Genomic DNA, 25,182 nt, shown 5'->3' with positions numbered 1-25,182 from the left:
CTCGTGGAGTCTGACATTCTGCTAGCCAGAAGCATAGCGTTGTACACTTCCAACAGGTCCAGGCCCATCCAATCCCACCGAGCCGATTACGACTCTGCCAGTAAGCTGTCACTTCCAGGAGTTTTTTTCATACCAGGGGAACAGATGGAGCCAGTCAGGGACAGTGGCTGATCCAAACCCTCCCACTTGCTGTTGTCTAGCACCTCCGAGGACAGGAAGTTTTGGGAGGCTGTGCTGTCTGTGGTCTTACTGTCATACAGACTGGCATAGAAGGATCTGCAGATCCTTAGTATGTCTGTCTGTGAGGATGTTACTGAGCCATCCTCTTCTTTAAGGTTGTGGATCACAGAGCTCCCCCGTGAACCTTTCAGAAGAAGAGGTGTGAGCACGTCTCATTCTGTTCCACAAAGCGGACCCTGGATCTGAAGATGATCATTGAGGATTCGGAGGCAAAGAGCGCAGCTTGCCGGCTCTTCACCTCTCGGAGTTCCTCTCTCGCATCCACCCCCCTCGACTGCAGAGGGAGAAGTTGCTGCAGGTCTGTCTGGAGTTGACACAGTTCCCTGCTTTCTGAACGCCTTTGAGGATGAAGAACCTCTTGATGCTCTCCTTGGTTGCCTCCCACCAGTGAATCAGGGAGTCAAAGAGAAGCTTCACGGTTCTCCAACCTGTGTAATCCCTCTTTAGTTCCGCAATGTTCTCTGGGATCAGCAGCTTGGCGTCAAACGTCCACGTCCCCCTGCCTGCCTTCAGGTCCTCCCGTAGGTGACCGGAGGCTCGAAGGAGGCAGTGCTCAGAGAAGAACACCAGCGTGACGTCAGTGGATCTGACCGTGACTGCCTTCAATGTGAAGAGGAAGTCTATCTGGGACCATACTGAGCCATCTGTTCCGGTCCAAGCATACTGTGGCTGTGCTCCACCTGCGGGGATGCTGAAGGCATCGCACAACTTTGCACCTTTAACCGTTCCCATCAGGAGTCTGGAGCTGCTGTCCAGTGTCCTGTCGGCACTGCCGGATTGTCCAGCTGTCTCGATGATGCAGTTGAAGTCACCAGCCAGAATGACTGGTAGGGACGTTGCCAGCAGCGGTGGGAGCTGCTTGAGGACAGCCAGCCACTCACTCAGCACAGCGGAGGCATACACATTAATTAGCTGGAGTGGATTGTTATGGTACTTTACGTCAGCCACGAGGAGCTGGGCCCCACCACCTCTTTGACTTCAGTGATAGAGAAGTTACCTCCTCACAGCAGAATCTCCAGGCCGGATGCATGACTATCATTCCCACCTCCAACCATATGGACAATCCCTGGGACCACCATCGCGACCACCTCTGATAGTTACGGAGGTGAGGCAGCCCACACTCCTGTAGAAAGGTTACATCAGCCTTGACCTTGGCAAGGTATTGCAAGGTGTTCACACATCCCACAGTGCTCTTCACACTGCGCACGTTTAGAGATGCCAGATTTATCTCCATAGTTATTTAAGTTCAGGGATCACAAATGCTGTCCATCGTCAATCAGCCTGAGCCCTCATGCCAACAGCCTTGGTGAACTGCAGCACTGTGTTTGGGCTCAGTACTGGGAATGGGCCTCCCCAGCGTGTGGCGATGCTGGTGGTGTGGCTGGGAGGAGATTAGTCTCTGTTCCTGTTCTGCCCTCTGGTTCTGTTTGTTGTCTACCCTCCATCTCCCGGAGCTGGGATGCGCTGGACGTCGTGCTGCTCCCAGTCTCCCAGAGCTGGGGGCTGACAGTTTCTGTGCTGCTCCCAGTTTCCCAGAGCTGGGGGCCAACGGCCTCTGTACGACTCACGGTGTCCCGGAGCTGGGGTGCACTGGTGGCCTCTGTGCTGCCCTCAGTCTCCTGAAGTCAGAGTGGGGGGCGGCAGGCTGAATTTCTTCCTCACCCGTATTTGTCTGCGGCCTCTCCTCCTTTTCCCCTCCATTTTGGTGCTTCCTCTGCCTGTGTCGACAGTTTCCTGTATTGGCTTCATCCTCTGATGAGGAGAGGCTGCTGGCGTCTGTAGCATCGTCTTTCCTTCCCATTATTTTCACTCTCCGCAGCCCGTTGTCTCTGGGGCAATGTCTTCTTGGACTTTTTTCTTTTCACCACCTGCCATTCCCCTTCCTGTCCCTCTGCCCTCCCCTCTTCCATTGAATCCTCCTCTTGGGGAGGGGCTTGGGGGTTTGTGGCTGGGGTTTGGGTGCTCGAGGCAGTCGGCTTTTCCTCAGCCCTGGTCTCAGCCTCTGCTGGGGTCTCTGCACTGGTAGGGGGGCGTGTCAGCGTTCCTCTGCGGGTCGTCGATGCCAGCTCCCTCTCTTATTGCCTGTGCGTAGCTACAGGCACGTTTTGTAGAGATGGTCTGCCTCCCCACACGGGTTGCAACTTTTGCTTTCTCTGCTGTCCTGGGTCTGGTGGCCTTCCTGCCTGCAGTTCTTGCAGATGACTGCGCTGCATTGGACCGCCACATGTCTGGACTTGTTGCAGTCACGGCACAGCCTGTAACCACAGTTTCCTCCGATGGCAAACACTGAGGGTGGGTGGGTGACGGCACTGTTAGCATCCACCCTTGGCTGACCTTCACCTGGCGCTCGCTGGTCCGGATCCCAAACAGGTCTTTGATGTCCACACAGCTTCCTGCTCCCTTGACGTAACAAGCCAGGAAGGTGAGGACATCCACAATGGGCACATGTGGATTGAACATGTGCACCGTTATCTCTGGGTGGGGAGGGTCCACCCAGAGTGGCTGGACCTTCAGTAGTGACAGCAGAGCATCACTCCCCTCTCCCAAAAGTCCTGCAGCATCTTCCGCCATCCTGCCGGGTACTTGAAGGTAACATCAAAGTACCCATTACCTGGGAAGTCCTGGAGGCAGTAAATGTCCTTCAACTCAAGCTTGCAGCACTCCAGTAGGACCTTCTTGATGAAGAGATCCCTGGTGAAGGGATTCCCCTCACTGAGGTCCTTCACTGCCACCCTAACAGTGTTTCGGATCCCGTGTCCTCCTCCCGAGGCGCTCGTCGCTGCAGCCGTCCTGATGGAGCTGGTTGGTTATAGCAGGTAATTTGCTGGAAAAGGGTGTTAGATTGGTTTCCCAATCAGCATTAGAATCCACCCCTACGTCAGCAGGTTGAGCTCTCATCAGGCAGCCACTTGATTGTAAAGAGTCACCATAGTCTTCCTTCTGCTTCAATGTCAATGTTGAAGTTCACCCGCGAATCTATCTCCGTGATTACCATTCTGGGAGAACTGCCTTTCTGATCACGGTTGTTTTAAATATAGTTCACACATGGGGGGGGGGGGGGGAGGGGGCTCCCGAAAGGGATGTCAAAAGGCAATCGATATATAGTGGTATTTCATTTTTTTCACAGCTTTTGAGATTTGAACCCATCCTTAGGGAACAATAGTACTCTAGCCTTCCTCAACACCATCTAAGCTTAAGAAGTCAGCCAAGTTGAAACTGTGCTTGTTCTTATAATTCTGAGTGCTCCTTCAACGGGGGAGATATGGTAAGTTCCTGTTTCATTTGAATATGAACTAATATCCTTTTTTAAAAAGACGCATTTATCACTCAGCTTGAGTATTGCATTGATCTCTTGGTAGCTCTACAGGAAAAACATTTCCTCTTTCAAAAGGCTGAAGAAAATGCTGAGACTCGTCGTCCTGGTTTTGGCTCAGCTGCTGTGTAAGTTGAATGTTATTTTATTATTTCAAAAAGGTAAACGTGGGAAATTTGCTCTGTGCACAATATTATAAATCCTGTTACAGAAGACATTTCAAATGTCTTAACACAGAGGGAAAAAGGAAATGATTCCCTCTCTGTGCACTTCATGAGTGAAACAACAGTTACAGAGAGTTGGTTAAAAGCCTGTGTTCAGGATTATATAAAACAAATAAATCTCTTGAAACCAGTAAAATTCTGCATCTAACTTTGTTTGAATGAAAAGTATTTACTCTTTGATCTTCTCATATCATCATTTCATACTTTGTTCTGAAATCGTAACAAATTAATTGATTGAGGGGTACAAAATTAGGATGATTCAAGACAAGAGTACACAGGAGGGACCTATTTCCCTAAGGAGATGGGTCAAAATCCAGGGACATAAAATTTAATTGGTAGAACTAGAGGGGAGATGTGGAATCATTTTCTTGCTCAGAGGGTGGTAGGGATCTGAAACGCGCTGCCTGAAAGTAAGGTAGTGGCAGAAACACTAGTCACATTTAAACAACATTTGGATGTGTACTTGAAGAGCTGTGACTTTGGAGATATGGACATATGGATGAGGTTAACTGCAATGGTCTTTTGCAACCAGGGCCAAATGGCTTCCTTGTAAACTTTCAATGATTCTAAGGCAATGATTAATCATTGTAATTACTTGTAGTTTGACCTGGTGTGAATACAAACTGAATTATCTAAACAACATTATCTTTTCATTATTTCAGATGGAATCGGTAAAACAGATTCACAAGGTAAGGACCATTTTCAATTAATCATTAAATCTCTCCATATGAAGTTGATGTTATGAGAATTCAAAAAGAACTGCTTAACTTTGGAAATAATGGTAATGATCTGTGTGAGGGACGAAGGTGTAAAGCCCATTTTCAGTCAGTGTTGGTGACATTACGAAACTTCTAGTGGACACCACAATGTTTTGAATTTGTTACTTCGATCCAGTAGGTCTATAAGTTAATTAAAACATTGGACTAATAGTCACATTTCTCCAGAAAATCAATGAAAATAAAAATTGGGAGAGATGTAAAACTGCAGGCTATCCACGCACAGGCAAGGTCTACCCTATTGCATCTAGCGAGGGCAATGACAATTTAAACATGTTTTGGAAAAAATTTTATTTCTTTTTCATATTTGAACATATATTTGCATCCTTATGCAATGTGCTACTGGAAATCCTCAATAGAAATTAAATCTAAATGCAGGTCAGTTAAGCCAGAAAGCATTTTATAACGTTTCATCTATCCAAAAGGTTTATACAGCCCGCCTTTACATTAGATTGGGTTTGAATGAAGAACAGTTGTACAATACTCTAACCCTGGAATTCTTATTCTGTGATGATCTACTTTCACTTGAGTTGAGAGATTACAAAAATTTAACATAAACTTAACATTATAGCCTTCAATTCTCTCTCTCTCTCTCTCTAAGTTTGATTTAAGCCGTATACCCATGGCCACTTCAATGCTCAATCCACTGACAATGTATGACTTGGTCACCTATTCCTAACTGCAGTCTCTGCCTCAGAGATTAACCCCGTGACACCTTCTGGTGATTGATTATGCCAAATCTCTCTGATTGCAGCCTCTGTGTATCTGGGAAGCCTTTCTTTTAAGACCAACTCGGCTTACCGTTATCCACTATCTCCTCAACACCCCAATCATCTCCGACTAAAGTTCACACTCCCCCCCCCCCTCAGTTTTGAGAATGCAGAAATTCACCTCAATCTATCTCATCTTTGTTTATCTTGTATCTTTTGTCAGTCTTACATTTGCCTTAATACAATTTCAGTAGATCGCAGATTGCAGTTACACTCAATGTGCAAAAATATATTGATTTTGCATGTGATTGAACCATTTTCATCCTGTTTGTTGTCAGTAACTGAGTTAGCAGCCCAGTCATTAAGGAAAATTCATTGTTTGAAGGGTCATTATTATGATGCAGAAGTGTTGTGATGGGAAAAATTCTGGGTAAATGGGCATGTTGAGAAGCTTATTCATATGTTTCAACCGCAGAATAACTTGGTCATTAACATTTCCAAAGACTTTGGGGGGGGGGGTGAATCCAGACTTATTGGAGCCAAGAGTGTTACTTTTCTATGAATTTCAGTGTTTTGGGAATAACCATTCCTCAGGGGTTCAGCGAAGAATAGAGATGGTTAAATTTCAGCAAATGTGGTATGGTTCAATGCACACTTGCTGGAGGTACAGATACACCTCATTAGTCCATTTCATGGACTGTTCATTCCATGTCTAACATTATCTGACCTAATTGTTTAATTTCCTCTCTCTAGTTTGAACCTATGCACGCTTGTCCTACTGCCGTGGTTTAGTTTACTTCCCTGTGCTGTTCACAACCTTATCTACGTCTAGAATGGCATTTGCTCATGTACTCCCATCTGTGAAATGGCTCAAGCTCTCCAGAATTATAATTCAGTCCCCAAATATCCTCAACTTGTATCCACCCACCAAAGTTGATTTAGTCAGTGAACGGTGAACGTTGGCGTTAGTGGATTGAGGTAGTGTGGGTGCCACAAGGACAGGTGCTGGGGCCCCAGCTGCTCGCAGTCCATATTGTTGGTTTGGATAAAGGGGCGAAGTGCAATCTCTCCGAGCTTACGGATGATATAAGTGAATGCTCCGGTGCATTGTAGGGATGAAGCAAAGGGGCTAGAGAGGAAGATAGAAGACTAAATGAATGAGTGAGGATCAGGGAGATCGAATATAATGCGGAAAAATGTGAGGTCATCCACTTTGGTAGTAAAAGTAGAAAAGTGGAGTATACTTTAAATAGTGAGATAATGAAGAATGTTGGTGTACAGAGGGGTTTGGGTGTCCTTGTACATGAATCACTGTCTGTTAAATGAAGATGTAACAAACAATCCAGAAGGCAAGCAGTCCATTGGCATTTGTCACAAGAGGATTTAAGTCCAAGAATAAAGAAGCCTTAACTGGAATTAACCCAGTGAGATCACACCTAGAATACCCATGCGAGTCTGGTCTCCCTACCTCAGGCAGTGTAATCGCGTGATAAAGGTTCACCAGATTGATTCATAGATGGGGATATTTTCCATGATGAGAGATTGGACAGTTTGGGCTTCTGTTCTCTGGAGTTTAGAAGAATAGGAAGTGACTCACCGAAACATGAAGTGTTTACGGGGCTTCCCAGGGTAGATGGAGTGATGATGATTCCCATAGCTAACATGTCTAGAACTGCAGTCACAGTCTCGAAATAAGGTGTCAATCAGGTCTGAGATGAGAAAAATCTTTTTTGCCCATATGGTAGTGATTCTTTAAGATTCATTATCAAAGTGTCTCACGGAAGCTGCCGCTGAGTAAATTCAAAACCAAGATCAATAGATTTTTTTGGAAGTTGGCAGTGAGGTAAAAGAACAGCTATGGAAGTCGAGTGGATGTGTGGAGCCTGCTTCTACTTCTTATGCTCTTACCTGTTAGCAGGAATGACAGTCAAAAGGTTCCCAGGGCCATGATTAAATATTCCTGATGTGGCCACAGTCACATGATTAACATTAGGATTTAGTCTTATGGCTCCTGATTTGCCTCCAGGTCTGATAATCTATCATTTTAGTCTCAATTATTGGAAATGCACACACTACTCAGCGTAGCTTATTCAGAACACTGTACAGTTCAATCACAGGTCTGATTTAGTATCTTTTTGGCAATGAGCAAAACCTTGCTGCCCAGCTTTCACCACATCCTGTTTACCCACCATCCATCCCTATGCTCAGTGACCTATGTTGGCTCCTGGTTAAGCAATATCCCAGTTTTAAACTGTGGATCATTGTTTTTCAATTCTACAATAGCCTTACCCTTCCCTCTCTCTGGAATCTGCAAGTTAGATTTTCATTGCGCCTGTGCATACATGTACTTGTGCATACGACAATAAACTCGACTTGACTCCATCTCACAAACCTCAAAGGCACCTGGGCTCCTCTAATTCTGGGCTCTCAGTTATCCCTGAATTTAGTTACAGCACAATTGGTAACTGTGACTTCAACTGCTTTTGCCTTAATCCCTGAAATTCCCTTCCTAAATTTCTCCATCTATAATTCTTTCCACCTTTAAGATATTCCTTAAATTCTAACTTTTTAACCAACCTTTTAGCCACATACTTAAATGTCTTCTGCTGTGTCTCAGCAACTTTATTTTTTATAATATTTCTGTGAATTCCCCTGGGATACTTTATATAGAAAGTGCTAAATAAGGTCAGATCAGATCAGATATCTTTTATCTTTATTAGTCACACGTACATCGAAACAGAGTGAAATGCATCTATTGCGTAGTGTTCTGGCAGCAGCCCGCAAGTGTTGCCACGCTTCCGGCACCAACATAGAACCATAGAACCATAGAACAATACAGCACAATACAGGCCCTTCGGCCCACAATGTTGTGCCGCCCTTCAAACCACACCTAAGACTATCTAACCCCTTCGTCCCACATCTATCTTAAATTCCTCCATATGCTTATCTAACAATCTCTTGAACTTGTCCAATGTATCAGCCTCCACCACCACCCCAGGCAGTGCATTCCATGCCCCAACCACTCTCTGGGTGAAAAACCTCCCTCTGACATCTCCCTTGAACCTCCCACCCAATACCTTAAAGCAGTGTCCTGTTGTTTTGAGCATTGGTGCCCTGGGAAAGAGACGCTGGCTGTCCACTCTATCTATTCCTCTCAATATCTTGTATACCTCTATCACGTCTCCCCTCATCCTCCTCCTCTCCAATGAGAACAGCCCTAGCTCCTCTAGTCTCTCCTCATAATCCATACTCTCTAATCCAGGCAGCATCCTGGTAAATCTCCTCTGCACCCTTTCCAACGCCTCCACATCCTTCCTATAATGAGGCGACCAGAACTGGACACAGTACTCTAAGTGTGGCCTAACCAGAGTTTTGTAAAGCTGCATCATCACTTCGCGGCTCTTAAACTCGATCCCCCGATTTATGAAAGCTAACATCCCATAAGCTTTCTTAACTATCCTATCCACCTGCGAGGCGACTTTCAGTGATCTGTGGATATGAACCCTCAGATCCCTCTGCTCCTCCACACTGCCCAGAATCCTGCCATTTACCTTGTACTACGCCTTGGAGTTTGTCCTTCCAAAGTGTACCACCTCACACTTCTCCGGATTGAACTCCATCTGCCACATGTCAGCCCAACTCTGCATCCTATCAATATCCCTCTGCAATCTTCGACAGCCCTCCACACTATCCACAACATCACCGATCTTTGTGTCATCTGCAAACTTGCTAACCCAGCCTTCCACCCCCTCATCTAAGTCGTTAATAAATATCACAAAAAGTAGAGGTCCCAGAACCGATCCCTGTGGGACACCACTAGTCACAGCCCTCCAATCTGAATGCACTCCCTCCACCACAACCCTCTGCTTTCTACAGGCAAGCCAATTCTGAATCCGCACGGCCAGGCCTCCCTGGATCCTTTGGCCTCTGACCTTCTGAAGAAGCCTACCATGCAGAACCTTGTCAAACACCTTATTAAAATCCATGTAGACCACATTCACTGCACTACCCTCATCAATCTTCCTGTTCACCTCCTCAAAGAACCCTATCAGGCTTGTGAGGGAAGATCTTCCCTTCACAAAGCCATGCTGGCTGTCCCTAATCAGTCCATGATTCTCTAAATGCTCATACATCCTATCTCTTAGAATCCTTTCGAACAGCTTGCCCACCTCAGACGTAAGGCTCACTGGTCTGTAATTCCCTGGACTATCCCTACTACCTTTCTTGAATAAGGGGACAACATTTGCCACTCTCCAGTCCTCCAGTACCATCCCTGTGGACAATGAGGACTCAAAGATCCTAGCCAACGGTTCAGCAATCTTCTCCCTCATCTCGCGAAGCAACCTGGGGAATATTCCGTCAGGCCCTGGGGACTTATCTGTCCTAATATTTTCTAACAACTCCAACACATCCTCTCTCTTAATATCCAATACTCTAGAACATCACCCTCACCAACACTGTCCTCAGCATCATCAAGACCCCTCTCCTTGGTGAATACTGAAGAGAAGTATTCATTGAGAACCTCACCCACTTCCACAGCTTCCAGGCACATCTTCCCACCTTTGTCTTTAATTGGACCTACCTTTACCCTAGCCATCCTTCTGCTCTTCACGTACGAGAAAAAAGCCTTGGGATTCTCCTTAACCCTACTCACCAAAGCCTTTTCATGTCCCCTTCTCGCTCTCCTCAGCCCTTACTTAAGTTTCTTCCTTGCTACTCTATATTCCTCACGAGCCCTGTCTGATCCTTGCTGCTTACACCTTATGTACGCTGCCCTCTTCTTCCTAAATGGTTGTTCCACCTCTCGTCACCCACGGTTCCTTCACCCTGCCGTTCCTTCTCTGCCTCACCGGGACAAATTTATCCCTAACATCCTGCAAAAGATCCCTGAACATCGACCACATCTCCATAGTACATTTCCCTTCAAAAATGTCATTCCAATTTACACTCCCAAGTTCTCGCCTTATAGCCTCATAATTCGCCTTTCCCCAATTAAATATCTTCCCGTCCTCTTTGCTCCTATCCCCGTCCATGACAATTCTAAAGGTTATGAAGCAGTGGTCACTGTCCCCCAAATGCTCACTCACTGATAGATCTGTCACCTGTCCCGGTTCATTACCTAAAACTAGATCTAATATGGCATTCCCTCTAGTCGGCCTGTCAACATACTGTGTCAGGAATCCATCCTGGACACACCTAACAAACTGAGCCCCATCTAAACCCTTGGCACTAAGTAGGTTCCAATCAATATCTGGAAAGTTGAAGTCTCCCATTATAATAACCCTGTTATTTTGGCATCTTTCCTAAAACTGCCTCCTAGCCTGCTCCTCAGTATCCCTACTGCTACTGGGGGGGCCTATAGAATACTCCCAGGAGGGTAACTGCCCCATTCTTCTTCCTAACTTCCACCCATATTGACTCTAGAGAGGATCCTTCTACATTATCTACCCTTTCTGCAGCTGTAACAGAGTCCCTGACCAGTATCGCCACCCCTCCTACTCTTCTCCCCCCACCTCCCTATCCCTTTTAAAACACTGAAAACCAGGAATATTCAATATCCATTTCTGCCCTGATGTCAGCCATGTCTCTGTAATAGCCACAATATCATAGTCCCATGTACTAATCCAAGTTCTCAGTTCATCTCCCTTATTCCTGATGCTTCTCGCATTTAAGTAAATGCACTTTAGCCCATCCACCTTTCTACTTTTATAGCCTGTACTCTGCTTCCCCTTCCTCAAAGCCTCTCTACCTCTGACTTTCCCCCATCCCCTTCTTCCTCTGACCTACTCCTCCGGTTCCCTTCCCCCTCACAATCTAGTTTAAACCCTCCTGAACCACCCTAGCAAACCTGGCCACAAGGATATTGGCCCCCCTCAGGTTCAGGTGTAACTCATCCTCTCTGTATAGGTCCCACCCTCCCCAGAAGAGATCCCAATGATCCAAAAATCTAAAACCCTCCCTCCTGCACCAACTTCTCAGCCATGCATTTATTTGCCATCTCCTCCTATTCCCCCCTTCACTATTGCGTGGCACTGGCAGCAATCCCGAGATCACTACCCTCGAGGTCCTGTTCTTCAGCCTTCTGCCTAGCTCGCTAAACTCACTTTTCAGGACCTCATCCCTCTTCCCACCTATGTTGTTGGTACCAACATGAACCACGACTTCTGGCTGTTCTCCCTCCCGCTCTAGAATCCTGTGGACCCGATCAGTGACGTTCCGACCCTGGCACTGGGAGGCAACATACCATCCGGGATTCATGCTCACTGCCACAGAACCTCCTATCTGTTTCCCTGACTATCGAGTCCCCTATCACTACTGCCTTCCTCTTCTCCTCCCTTCCCTTCTGAGCAGCAGGACCAGTCCCAGTGCCACAGACCTGGCTACTGCTGCTAGGCCCCGGCAGGTCATCTCCCTCAACAGCCTCCAAAGCAGAAAACCTGTTACTGAGGGGAACAGCCTCCGGGGCCCTCTGCTCTTTCTGCCTGTTCGTTTTCTTTTTCTTTTTCCCTCCCCTGACAGTCACCATTCTATCTAATTCCTGGACTCCAGTAGTACCTGCTCTAAGGGGGGTGACCGTCTCCATATGAACTGTATGCGCTGCCTGGGGTGGTGGCGGAGGCTGATACATTGGACAAGTTCAAGAGATTGTTAGATAAGCATATGGAGGAAGTTAAGTTAGAGGGATATGTGGGAAGAAGGGGTTAGATAGCTTTAGGTGTGGTTTGAAGGGCGGCACAACATGGTGGGCCGAAGGGCCTGTATTGTGCCGTATTGTTCTTTTGTCCTATGGTATCTACAAAACTCTCCCCCTCCCTGATGCTGCGCAGTGTTTGAAGCTGCAGCTCCAGCTCTCCAGCTCAAGGATAGCACGCCCACAACTTCCTAACCCGTACGCCTTTGGAATGTGGGAGGAAACCGGAGCACCCGGAGGAAACCCACGCAGACACGGGGAGAACGTACAAACTCTTTACAGACAGCAGCCGGAATTGAATCCGGGTCGCTGACGCTCTAAGTACAAGATGCTTCTTATTTTGATTGCTTTGTTGCATGCTCTGCACACTGTCAATATACTGTGAACAACAAACCCATTTTAACCTCACCCCAACCTTTTTGATCACAATACTGAGCCATGTTTAATCTGTAACTTTTTTTCTGAAGTTGAGACATGTACTAAAATAACTTTTGCACCCTCAATTCTGTTCCAGACACTGAATGGAACACTGAACAAACTCAACTTTTAGATTCAATGTTAAAGCTAATCACATTAGTTGAGAAAGAAAGGATTCTTAATATCAGATTTATAGACTATGGATTTTAGCAAGGCCTTTGATAAGGTCCCGCATGGAAGGCTAGTCTGGAAGGTTAGATTGCATGGGATCCAGGGAGAGCAAGCTAAGTGGATACATAATTGGCTTAATGGTAGGAAGCAGTGAGTGATGGTGGAAGGTCATTTCTCAGGCTGGAGGCCTGGGACTAAAGTTGTGCCACTGAGACTGGGCTCATTGTTGTTTGTCATTTATATAAACAGTTTGGATGATAATGTACAAGGCATGGCTAGTAAGTTTACAGATGACACTAAAATAGGAAGTATCACAGACAGCGAAGAAAGTTATCAAAAATTACAGGGGGATCTTGATCAGCTGGGTAAGTGGGCTGAGGAACAGCAAATGGTGTTCAATTTAAATAAGTGTGAGGTGTTGCAATTTGGGAAGTCAAACCAGGTAGGACTTTCACGGTGAATGGTCGGGTCCTGGGAAGTGTTGTGGAACGGAGGGAGAACAAATACATATTTCCCTGAAAGTGGAGTCACAGGTAGACAAGGTGGAGAAGAAGGCATTGGGCACACTGGCCTTCATCAGTCAGGGCAGTGAGTATAGGAGTTGGGATGTTATGTTGCAGTCATCTAAGATGTTGGTGAGGCCACACCTGAGGTATTGTGTACAGTTTTGGTACCCATGTTAAGGGATTAGGTATTTAGAACTGAAGTGAGGATTTAATCACACAGTTGTGGATCTCAGGTACTCTCTTCCCCGGAGAGCTGTGAAGGTTTAGTCACTGAGTTTGATAGATATTGAGGCATTAAAGAAACTAATGAGAATGGGGATAGCTGGATTTCTTTACCATGACCCATTGTTCTCATTTTTTCAATAATAACAACAACAAAGCCCTGTGAGTTCACCTCTTGTTCTGAACTCCAGAGAATACTGGCCCCCACTCTTTTCAATCTTTCTTCAGAGAATAACTATCTTATCCCAGCAATTAATCCAGGTTGTTAAACTCCATTATGCAGTGTGGTCTAAGGAATCACTGAGGAAAATATTTTCCTTTAAGGAGCCAGTTGCCATGGAAACCAGAGACTGGAACAGTAGCATTGTGGCTAAACTAATGGACCAACATCCAGAGACCTGGCCTATTGTTCCCAGGATTTGGCCGCTGGGGAATTCAAATTCAATTCAGGAAATAAATCTTGAATAAAAGCCTGTTTTGCTAATGGTTACTGTGAAGTTACTGATCCAAGGAAGTCCTTCAGAGGAGGAAATTTGCAGTGCTTACCCAGTCTGACTCCATACTTACCAGTGTGGTTGACTCTTAATTCTCACTGATATCCACATCATGTCCACGAATAGATTAAAAAATGTCTAAGTCTGTTATGTTAAGTATCATAAGGTGCACGTGCAGGTCAAACCCTGAAAAACTGCGGACACAAGAGACCGCAGACGCTGGAATCTGGAGCAGCAGGATGCTGGAGGAACTCAAGGTGTCAGGCAGCATCTGTGGACAGAGATGGTCAGTCGACATCTCGGGTCGAGACCCCTCATGTGGACTGATATAGGGTCTCGACCCAAAACGTCAACTGTCCACTTCCCTCCACAGATGCTGCCTGACCTGCTGAGTTCCTCCAGTAGCTTGTTTGTCGATCTGAAAAATTGCCTGTTCATACCTGCCATCTTCCATTGCTCATTATCTAATCCTTTCATATGTTGTCTTTGCAACAGCGTTTAAATTGTGCTGCGGCAACACTTTTGTATCTTTCCTATGACTTTTCCTACCCTTCCACTCACTTCTGCCCCTTATTTCCTTTTCTAATTCCAAACAGGAGTTAAGCTCACCTGTCATCTGTAACTCTGCCAACGCCTGACCCCAGGTTAAGTGCTGTGTTGATGGTCACAGCTCATACCCACTGAGCTTTCGGTAGCACACTGCCACACTGCTGCTCACTGCTTATCACACACAAACCTACAACTCGCATACTCAAGAAACCAGAAATGTTACTAAGTTTGGACTTACTGTGGCGATGCCCAGTCTTCTGCAGAAAAACGCTCTAAGCTCAGTAACAAGAATGAAATATTAATAATGTTTCACAAGAGGGAAACCAAAGTAAGGGCATCCTCTCCACCTGCAGATGATACCCAATTCGGTGGTAGTGGACAGTGAAGAAAGTTGTCTAGGGTTACAGTGGGCAAAGTCATGTCAGATGGAATTTAACTGAGACAAGTACAAAGTGGTGCATTTTGGGAAGCTAAACCACACCCAGCCATTCACAGTGAACGGTAGGTCCCTGCGGAGCGTTGTCAAACAGAGGGCCGTGGGGGTAAAAGTCCATAGTTCCCTGAAAGCGGCAACACAGGTAGACAGGATGGCTTTTCCAACCTCTTTCCAGGCTGGAGAAACACTGAGATTGTGGAATAGAGACAGATCAACGACAGGATCTTGGTTGAGGAGGTCTTCGAAATGCTCCTTCCAACAGCTGCTAACCATTTCACCATCCTTGATGAGCTGTGAGCAGGGTGGGTCCTTGGGTGTACGGGTCATAGGTGGTCTTGATGGTACTGAAGCATCCAAGCAAGCATTGAGTTTGGTTTCTCCAGTGTAGAAGAGACCACATTGTGAATACTGAATTGCACGAGATTAGAAGAAATGCAACTGCTTCACCTGGAAAGACCGGGTCTCTGGATGGTGGGAAGGGAAGAAGTGAAAGGATGCCTGATGCTTGGAGAAGATGGGGAGTGACTGGTGGGTATATAAGAGTGGATCAGGAGTTGTGAAGCAAATGGTCCCTTTGAAATGCTGAAATGGGAGAGGATGGGACTGCGTGACCAGTGGTGGAATTCTGTTGGAGCTGGCCGAAATTGCAAAGGATGATTTGTTGAAGTCTGAGGCTGGTAAGGTGGAAGGTGAGGACCAGGGCAACTCTGTTCTCGCTCTGTCCAAGAGAGGCGGTGAGCGTGTGATCTTTGACAAAGATTCTCTGTTGCAGAACTGAATGTGGTGGAGAATAAAGTAGAACTGCAGACCACAATGGCTTTGAGATAGACAGTTGGTGTTGTTGCAGGGGGAGGTGAAGACCATGACATTAAGCGCAGATGCGTGCCATTAAGTATGGATCTCAAGATGCAATGGAAATGGATTGAAGTATATAAAATTATGAGAGGCCTTGAGAGAGTAAATATTATTTTGAGAGAGTAAGAACTATTTCCTGCAGCAGGGACATTAGTAACCAAGGGACATAGATTCGTTAGCAGTTTTAGGAGATTTGGTACATAACCAAAGACTCTTGCAAATTTCTATAGATGTACAGTGGAGAGCATTCTGACTGGTTGCATCACAGCCTGATATGGAGGCTCCATAGCACAGGATTACAAGAGGCTACAGAGGGTTGTAGACTCAGCCAGCAACCCTCCCAGGATCCACACCATCCGGAACATGCCTTCAACTCGTTACTACCATCAGGGAAGAGGTACAGGAGTCTGAAGACCCACACTCAATGATTTAGGAACAGCTTCTTCCCCTCCGCCATCAGATTTCTGAACGGTCCACGAACCCATGCACACTGCCTTGTTATTCCTTTTTTTTGCACAATTTATTTATTTTGTAATTTATGATAATTTCATGTCTTTGCACTGTACTGCTGCCACAAAACAACAAATTTCACGACATATAAGTCAGTGATAATAAACCTGATTCTGATTCTGATTAATTGATGGAAGGATTAGAAGGGAATTGAGAAAAAATATCTCACCCAATGAATGGTGGGGTCACTGTCCTGAAAGGATGAGGGAGGCAGAAACTTTCACCATATGCAAATGTATCTGAACAAGCACTTGAGAGTGATAACGTGCAGGTCTTTGTCCCAAGGGCTGGGTAGTGGGTTAATGTGAAGTCCATTTTTGATCAGCATGGGCATCATTGACAGAATGATCTCCTCGGTGCCATATGTTTTGTACTGTTCCATGACTGTTGCCCAGCTTTGGTTTCTGTGCAGCTTCTCTACAGAATGGGGCAAGGGGATGGACATCCAGGCTTGCTCTGTACTTCTGGAATTTTCTGATCTTATTAAGAATCAAAGCTAATCCCTGTTCCTTCTCTGCTCTCACAGGTGTGACCATAAACAATGTACAAATAAAATTTGACCCCAAGGATTTAGCAGAAGCTGGAAGCTCCATTACCCTGACTTGTTCAGCAAATATCATGGTAACTTCTGGCCTAGAAAGTCAGATTTCATACTTTTTTTATAAAGGATTAAACAAAGACTTCCTGCTGCAAAACACCACGTCTGCTCATCAAAATTCTCATGTTACAATACAACCTACTCGAGCATCGCATACTGGATACTATTTTTGTGTCGTGGAAGTGGGAAATGAAACGGCTAAGAGTGAACCCTCTTATCTAACGGTTACAGGTAATGTGAAATACGAGACGTATTACAGCACAGCATGAAGCAGGAAAAAAGAACACCTTTTACAAACACAGGACTTCCCAAAGTGCCTCACAGTCATTGAAGCATTCTTCAAGTCTAGTCACTGTTGCAATTCTAGAAATGAAGCCCCAAATTCATAAACAGAAAAAATCCCTTGAACCCCATTATGATGATGACTTGATCATCTGTACCAACTTTCAGTTGAGAGACACCTGTTCCACTTTGAATATTGTTATGGGATCAATTAACTCTATTTGTGAGGGGAACACAGGCACATTGTTTAAAGTTTCATACAAAAGATGGTAGCTATGGCAGTGCAGCAGTTCCCTCAGGATTCCTCTAAAGTCTCAGCTTGATAATTTGTTCTATCATTGAGTGGAGCTTGAACTTTCCTTGCCTCAGAGAAGGGAATGCTATCGTTTTTTGGGAATTCACATTTGCATTTTATACAAATTTAAAGTAACATGATCCTTGCCAATGTGGAAAGCAGAGTAACAGGACAGTTACATGGCAATGGCCATGGTACAATTTTCCAACTTTTAACACTCCTACAGTTCCCCTGCTGAGTCAATGGTTCTTCAGATTACTTATCCAAATATTAACTAATAAAAACAATGCACTTGCACATTCATTATAATTGCAAATTATTCGATTGCTCATAGATGCACTCCTCTCTAGTCTCCCTGGTAGTTCAGAGTCCAATTTCAGGTAATGTAACTGTTACGTCCTCAGACAAAAAAGTTGAATTTCATCTTGATTCTAAACATAGGGAGAAGATGTGAACACTAGAAAATAGGAGCAGGAGGAGGCCACTCAACCCTTCAAACCTGCCCCACCTTTCAATATGATCATGGCTGATCTAGAACTAGATGGAGCAGATTAGAGACACAACCTCAGTCTGCAGGACCTCAATCAATGAAGACTGCGGTATCAGCATGAGAGAGGGGGGGGGGGTTAAGAAAATCAGAATCAGAATCATTGAGTACAGGAGTTGGGATGTAGAAGTTGTACAAGACATTGGTGAGGCCGAATTTAGAGTATTGTGTGCAGTTTCAGAGTTAAGGGAAAGATATCAATAAGCTTGAAAGAGGGCAGAGAAGATTTACAAGGATGTTGCTGGGACTTCAGGACCTGAGTTACAGAGAAAGGTTGAATAAGTCTGGACTTCATTCCCTGCAGCATAAGAGAATGAGGGGAGATCTTACAGACGTATACAAAATTAAGAGGGGTATAGAAAGGGTGAATACATGCAGGCTTTTTCCCCTCAGGTTGGGTGGGACTAGAACTAGAGGACATAGGTTTAGGGTGAAAGGTGAAATATTTAAGGGGAATCTGAGGGGAAATTTCTTCATTCAGAGGGTGGTGCGAGTGTGGAACGAGCTGCCAGCGGAAGTGGCAGATGCTGGTTCAATTGTAACATTTAAGAGAAGTTTGGATCGGTGCATGGATGGGAGGGTTTGGAGGGATATGGTCCAGGTGCAGGTCGGTGGGACTAGGTTGCAGGTTGGCATGGACTAGGTGGGCCAAAGGGCCTCTTTCTGTGCTGTAGTATTCTATGACTCTATAAGAGCATAAAATGTGACAAGAAGAAATTGCAGTGATAGAATCACCTCACATGGTCTTCCTACACTAGAAGGGAATCCTTCATGAAAAAGCAATCTCCAATCACTTCCTTGAATGATACTCCACCCACCTCCATATTCTCCTGCAAATTCCACTTCTGCCAGTTTTCTGACATCCAGTGCTGGATAAGCAGGAATTATGTCATTGTCAGCTGAGGCATAACTGCTCAGTTGCTGTCACACTCACCTCTGAGTCAAAAGCTTCCAGGTTTAAGACCCATTGCAGGGATATGAGCACAAAAATGTCAGCACTTAGAGCACTGCGCTCTGGGAGTTTAAACTGAAGTCCTGTCTGTTCTCTAAAGTAAGAGGTCCCACACCCTACTTTGGCGGAGAGCAAGGGAGTTATTTTCAGGGTACATGGAATAAGCTGCCAGAAGAAGTGGTAGAGGCAAGCACAATTACAATGTTTAAAAGACATTTAGACAAGTACATGGATAGAAAAGGTTTAAACCGATAATGGCAGGCAAATGGGACTAGCTCAGATAGACATTTTGGTCAGCATGGACAAATTGGGCCAAAGGGCCTGTTTTCATACAATATAGCCCTAAAGTCTAACTCTTGGTCCAAATTTTTGGTTATCTGTCTTACTATCTGTTGTGGTTGGTTCCATTGCAAATATTATTCACTGCATCACTCATCAATCACTATACTGCAACAATAAGCTGCCCAGCAACCAGTGTATTGCAGAGAGTGACCCAACTGCAAACAAATCCAAAGTAGCATTGCTGACTGATGAAAGAGTTATTTGCCAATATTCAGATAAGAATTGAATGGGGAGAGATGATAAACTGCAAATACCACAAGCTAAATAGGAATTTATAAACTGAACAGGTTTAAAAGGGTATGGGCCAAATGTGGGCAAATGGGACTAGGTTAGATGGGAATCTTTGCCAGCATGGACCAGTCGGGCTGAAGGGCTCATTTCTGTGCTGTATGACTCTATGACTCTATGACTCTTTGACTGTAACCAGATGCAGGAAATGCTTGTGCACAGTTTGTATAAATGTCCCATGACTGAATCAAGAATAGAATAATATCTATTAAATAGAGAAGAAGTAGAGAGATCTTTGAGATGCAAAATATAGACCATTGGCAAACGATGCAAGTGATGTGGTGAATATGTGGTTGAAAGCTCATGTCTGATTTCTAATGTCAAATTCTTACCTATTTGCTTCAACATTGAACAGGTTTCAAAAACCACAAAATGGTTTAATTTTTTGTGATTTTTACTTTAGGAGAATTACAGACACCTCGACTTACCATACATCCAATGGAGGTGATAGCGGGAAATCGAATTGAGTTGCACTGTGATGCCACTGAAGAACTTCCTCCTCTTGAATTTATATTCTATAAATATAAAAATGGACAATATTCCCGCCTGAGAGACATAGAAAAAACCAATAAAAGTTTTGCAACACACTCACTTAAAGTAGCAGAAGAAACAGATCTGGCTTATAGCTGTACGACCCAAGGGAAAGACTCTAAGACCAGCTCAAACTACAGTGCACTAGTCAACATAACTGTGCAAGGTAGGTTAACAGGTATAATGCAATATCTGCAATGTTGTGTAAGACGGTCATGGTGCAGCTGGTACATCGCCAGATTAATAATCCCGAGGCCTGGATTAACAACCCAGTCCCACCGCAGCAGCCATGGAATTTAATCTCAATTAATAACCTTTAAAGGAAAACACTCATCATGAGTAACGATGACTACAAAACAAAAGGAATGACGTAAAAGCCCATCTGATTCACTAATGCTTTTCAAGGAAGAAAACCTGCCTCTTAACTGGTCTGTCCTATATGTAACTCCAGTCTCACCAATGTGGCTAACTCTTAAATTCCTCTTCTTGCAAAATTTCACGTCCTTCCCACCACCTAGCACCCCATCCACCTCCACCACAACTTTCTCCCAGCTACCATTAATCCAGCACCCAATCTTACTAGGTATATCCTACCCAGCTACATGCAGTCACATTAATTGCATTTTTAACTTTGGGATAAACTAAAAGCTTAGCTATTCTTTCCTACCTTTCTTTCCCAAAAGTTATTTGATTGCATAAATAAAAGTTTCAAAGAAACTTGACGCATCTACTGACTTTCCAGAGTCTGTATGCTCTGTGAAGTCTCTAGGATTCAAGGTCCAAGATTCAGTGGTAGCCTGGTAGTCAAGCAAAGATACCGAATGCATCTGAGAGATTTTCTGACTCCCTTAACTGTGATGGGTCCACAGATCTCAGCCAAGAGTCAATCATTCCTGGAATTTTCTAGGCAAATTTATTAGGGGCAAAATTTCTGCCTCTACTTTCCAAAGCAAATGATTAAGGATGTCCATTGAGGTGGGAACACCCTTGGCCACTGCTCTGCCAGGACTATAGTTAGATGAGGGGTAATGGCTCCCAGCTAGATGGAAGTAGTCCTGCCTGTGAGTGCAACACAAGAGAGACTGTAGATGCTGGAAATCTAGAGCAACACACACGAAATGCTGGAGGAACTCAGCAGGTCAGGCAGCATCTATGGAGGGAAAGAAATCTTGACTGCTTATTACCCTCTATAGATGCTGCCTGACCTGCTGAGTTCCTCCAGCATTTTGTGTGTGTGGCTGCCTGTGAGTGAAGCTGATTCGGGCAGCAGCTTGGACCTTAAAAATGGGGCATAATTTTTATAAAATAAAACTGAGATCAGATCCCATAAAAATTACTTCCTTCTTACCCCATCAAATGGCAGGGACATTGCTGAAGAGTGTTGGTTAGGCTCTGAAGCTTTGGAGTTTCCTTTATCGACAGGAAAGGTAAACCCTTCATTGGAAAAGATCAAGTGCCAGGCCAGAACAGAATAATCTAAAGAAAATATGAAATTAAAAAATCAAGGAAGAATAGGTGTTAACTTTATGATGTGATCAACCATTTATGCACCATGTCTAACTTATCATTTCAGATCCATTTTCACGTCATCTGTTTACAATTGAACCGCAATGTGGAATATTTGAAGGAGATGAAATGACCATTAATTGTACTGTTCTGATGTCATCATTAATTATATCTGATATAAAACCTGAACTAACAATTGTGAAAGGTACAATTCCAATAAAGACAGAGGCTCATGGTCCTCTTGAAGCAAAACTTTCTAAAAATGCAACTGTCAATGATACAGGAGTGTACCGCTGCAATGCAAGGTGGGACCAGACGTTTGAAACTATTGAACAACAGGTGATTGTGGCAGGTAAGGTTAATGTTTATCGTAGCTTCGGAGATACACAGCCCAAAACTCCATTGGACGACTGTAAACTAACCAATGTTGTTGGAGTAAGGAATTAAAATGTGCAGTAAAACCTAGGTTTACAGACAGTGAGGATACATTTCCTCAGGGCTTCTCCTGCTGTCTGAGATCCCTGCCACAGATAAGACATGGAGAAGCAAAAGACCAAGGAATCACTTCAGTTATTTACTTGCTTTTCTACATGCCTAAAAGGTATCTGTAGATAACTCTCTACCGATAGACATCCAGAGGTTTGGAGCCTTCAGCAATGCTATATTTTGTGCTTATTGTCAACATCTAAATGATATGGGAACACAAACTGAAATAAATGTTTTCAGTAGGCCTAAAATAAGCTTTCCTTTCGCTAGCAACCGTTTTGGCCTACAAGTACTGTGGCAGCTTGAAAGACATGTAAAATGTGCAAGGTGACCAGTGGAAAATAAATATTTGTTTTAAGAGCCCATCACTACTGCAAATGAGGCCAATCATTTGTGCTCATTAGAAGAGGACATACAATTTTAAGTCTTTGCTCCACTTACACCACCTTGCAGTTGGCAAGGAGCCAGTGGAGAGAAGCATGGGGTGGAAGGTGTGCCCAAATATGTAGGAGCATCAATTGTGGGGAGGGTGGGGGCAAATCAGAACCTCAAAGATCAGATCAGTGCGTTGGCATGGAAGGGGAGAGGGGAGTATTTGTGGATATAAAAGGCAGTGATGGATTGGGACCCAGTAAAGAGCCATAAAACACACCTATCTGAACCTGGCTCCATGTCCAGATTCCTTAGCCTACCTGGTCTCCTTCAACAAGTACCAAAGCGGGGCTTGTATATTTTGTGAAGGCCTCCTTCTGTATGAGTAGCTTGTCACACGTTGGAAAAATTGATAGAAGTTTTGTCCAGATTTGCACTACATACCATTGTAGACAACTGCATATGTCTGGACGCCTCTGAGCATTAGCATGTCATGTGCACAGAGGATTCAGAAGGAAATTATTTATTATCATATAAATTCTATCATAGCATGCAATAGAATTTCAAGGCCAAGGTTTTAGAGTTTGTGTCTGACATCCACGGGCTGGAAAGCCTGCAGTGGCCCAAATTCAGCTTAAAAGCTTTACAAATAAATACTCTTGTTCTTTCCAAAGCTCCGCCAACAGGATGACCTTCACACACTAATGCCTGCAGTAGAGTCACAGGTACAAGATTCTCAGTTGCTCAAAAATTCCTTCAAAATACGGGAATTTTTGACTCCCATTTAGTGATTGACCTTTAACTGGCTTTAGATTTCAATTAAATAGTAATTTTTTGGCACCCATTATGCTGGCTTCTTGTACAATGCCAAAATAGCAAAGAGTAATCCTAAAAACAGACTGATTCCACAACATTGGTTAACTTTGCACTGACTATGCTTCCACAGATTACAAAACTAACCCTGATAATACTTGGTTGAAAGGCACATCTGATGCTCTCATCTGTTCTTCTTTTAAAACAGTACCAGTTTCCAAACCAATTCTAAAATCAGCAGCCTCTCTTGGTATTGTGGTTCAAGGTGATCATTTACGTCTCACGTGTGCTGTGTCGAGGGGATCTTGGCCGATAACTTACAAGTTTTTCAAAGGAATACCAGGAAAACTTCTACATCAATTAACTGTAAATGCTACTGAAGCAAACTATGACATTCCCTCAGCTAATACTACACAGAGTGGGAAGTATGCCTGTCACGCATCAAACTCTGCAAGTAAAAGAATTCGAACAGAAAGAAGTCTGTATATTAATATAACTGTAAAAGGTAAGATCATTGTGTCTGTTTGCTTCTATAAGATGTTCCAATTTAAATCTTACCTGAAACCCAGCAAAAATAATGTAAGGAAAATCAACAAGTCTGGTTCCAACATATTCCCACAACATCTAGCTGTGCTCCACCTAACCTACATCTAAGAATTGCATTTAAATCATTACATTTTCCTGTTTTGTTATAAACTCTGCTTCACGTGTTACATGCCTTAGGTGTTAACATTTTTTTTCTTTAAGTGTTAATATGTAATTGTTTTAAATCCAATCTTATTTTATCTGCTAAATTTACTTAGTGAAGGGTTGAGTTCAGAGAGCTCTCTGATTCCTAGACAGATTGTTCAACTAGCTATCAGATGGACCAATACCTAGTGTGGAATTTTTTTTAACAGAAATTTGCAAAATTTTTTGAAGAAAAGGACAGGATGAATATATCAAACAAAATATTCCAATATTATTGTCTCAGTGGAGAGGCTTGCATTATTAGAAATCAAATAAATTATGCCACTTTTCAAAATAAGAGTCGATTAGCATCTACCTAAATAGTTACTCTTCAGATATTAATAGAAAAAACATGGTAAACCAATAGATCCAGGGAGATATCATATGCCCATTCCCTTGTGCCAGTCCTGATCTCCATGGGCTGAATGGTTTCTTTTATGTTGTAAGGAGATAAGAATCTTGTTGTTGGGCTTTCTAATGACAAGTAATAGAATGACTCATTGAGGTGATATGAAGACTAAATTGAAAAGTAACAGCAAAGAGAATATTATCTAAAACTACAACAGTTACATTTTGCAATCTACAATCAGCACTGACTTAATTGATTATTGTAACAGCTTTGATGGAATGACTAAATTGGTAGAATTAATGAAAATAGGTTTTTATCCTTTTTTTTCTTTAGACAAAAGCAATATTTAAAGTGGTACATTTTCTACAATAAGAGAAAATTTTAATACCTAGAATTTTGATCCACATTGGTACCATAAACATATTGGACTGTCTCTGAAATTCATTGAACTGAAATCAATAGAATGAACTTTGGAGGCAGAATATAGCATGTTGACACGAAATCGCTGTCAACCTAGTGCATATTTCTGGTAATGGATTGAATGGGTCCTTCATGAACTTCAGCCAATCCAACCCACGTTAGACCCAGTTTAATACTTTTGAGGAGTTGTCACCATTGTAATGCAAGAAAGACAGCAAGATTCCACAACCAGCGAAGTGGTAACAGATAAACTGTTTCAGTAATGCTGGTTGAGGAATAAACATTGGCCAGCGTGTTGGGCATTCTTCCAATATGATCTCCTACATTCCCACAGTCATCTTGTTTGAATTCATTTTCTGGGATCTGGGCAATGCTGGCCTGCCCAGCGTCCATTGCCTGTCCGCAACTGCTCTAGAGAAGGTGGCCACCTTCATGTTCCACTGCAGTGCTTTAGGTGAAGGCATTGCCACAATGTTGCTGGATAGGGAGTTCCAGAATTTAGAAGGATTGGCAATATGTTTCCAAGTCAGAACAGTGTGTGACTTGGAGCACAACCTT

The 25,182-nt window shown here is 43.9% G+C and overlaps 1 protein-coding gene across 5 annotated transcripts in view; it reads left to right on the top strand.

Annotated features, from left to right (window-relative positions):
• pecam1a (platelet and endothelial cell adhesion molecule 1a) overlaps positions 1–25,182 on the top strand; it is an 83,910-nt gene that overhangs the window by 30,922 nt on the left and 27,806 nt on the right. For 4 of the 5 annotated variants that reach the window (XM_052033125.1, XM_052033124.1, XM_052033123.1 and 1 more), the window contains exons 1-7: positions 3,233–3,505; positions 3,600–3,681; positions 4,440–4,466; positions 16,641–16,943; positions 19,822–20,115; positions 21,523–21,807; positions 23,335–23,631. In XM_052033125.1, coding sequence (XP_051889085.1) covers positions 3,503–3,505; positions 3,600–3,681; positions 4,440–4,466; positions 16,641–16,943; positions 19,822–20,115; positions 21,523–21,807; positions 23,335–23,631 — 1,291 coding nt within the window. In that variant the 5' untranslated portion in view covers positions 3,233–3,502. Of the gene's footprint in view, positions 1–3,232; positions 3,506–3,599; positions 3,682–4,439; positions 4,467–16,640; positions 16,944–19,821; positions 20,116–21,522; positions 21,808–23,334; positions 23,632–25,182 lie in introns of those variants that run through there. The other variant, XM_052033122.1, reaches the window with a different exon arrangement.

The sequence above is a fragment of the Pristis pectinata genome, chromosome 18, assembly GCF_009764475.1.
Source record: "Pristis pectinata isolate sPriPec2 chromosome 18, sPriPec2.1.pri, whole genome shotgun sequence".
Lineage (NCBI taxonomy): Eukaryota > Metazoa > Chordata > Chondrichthyes > Rhinopristiformes > Pristidae > Pristis > Pristis pectinata.
This window is presented reverse-complemented; position numbering and strand designations above follow the sequence as displayed.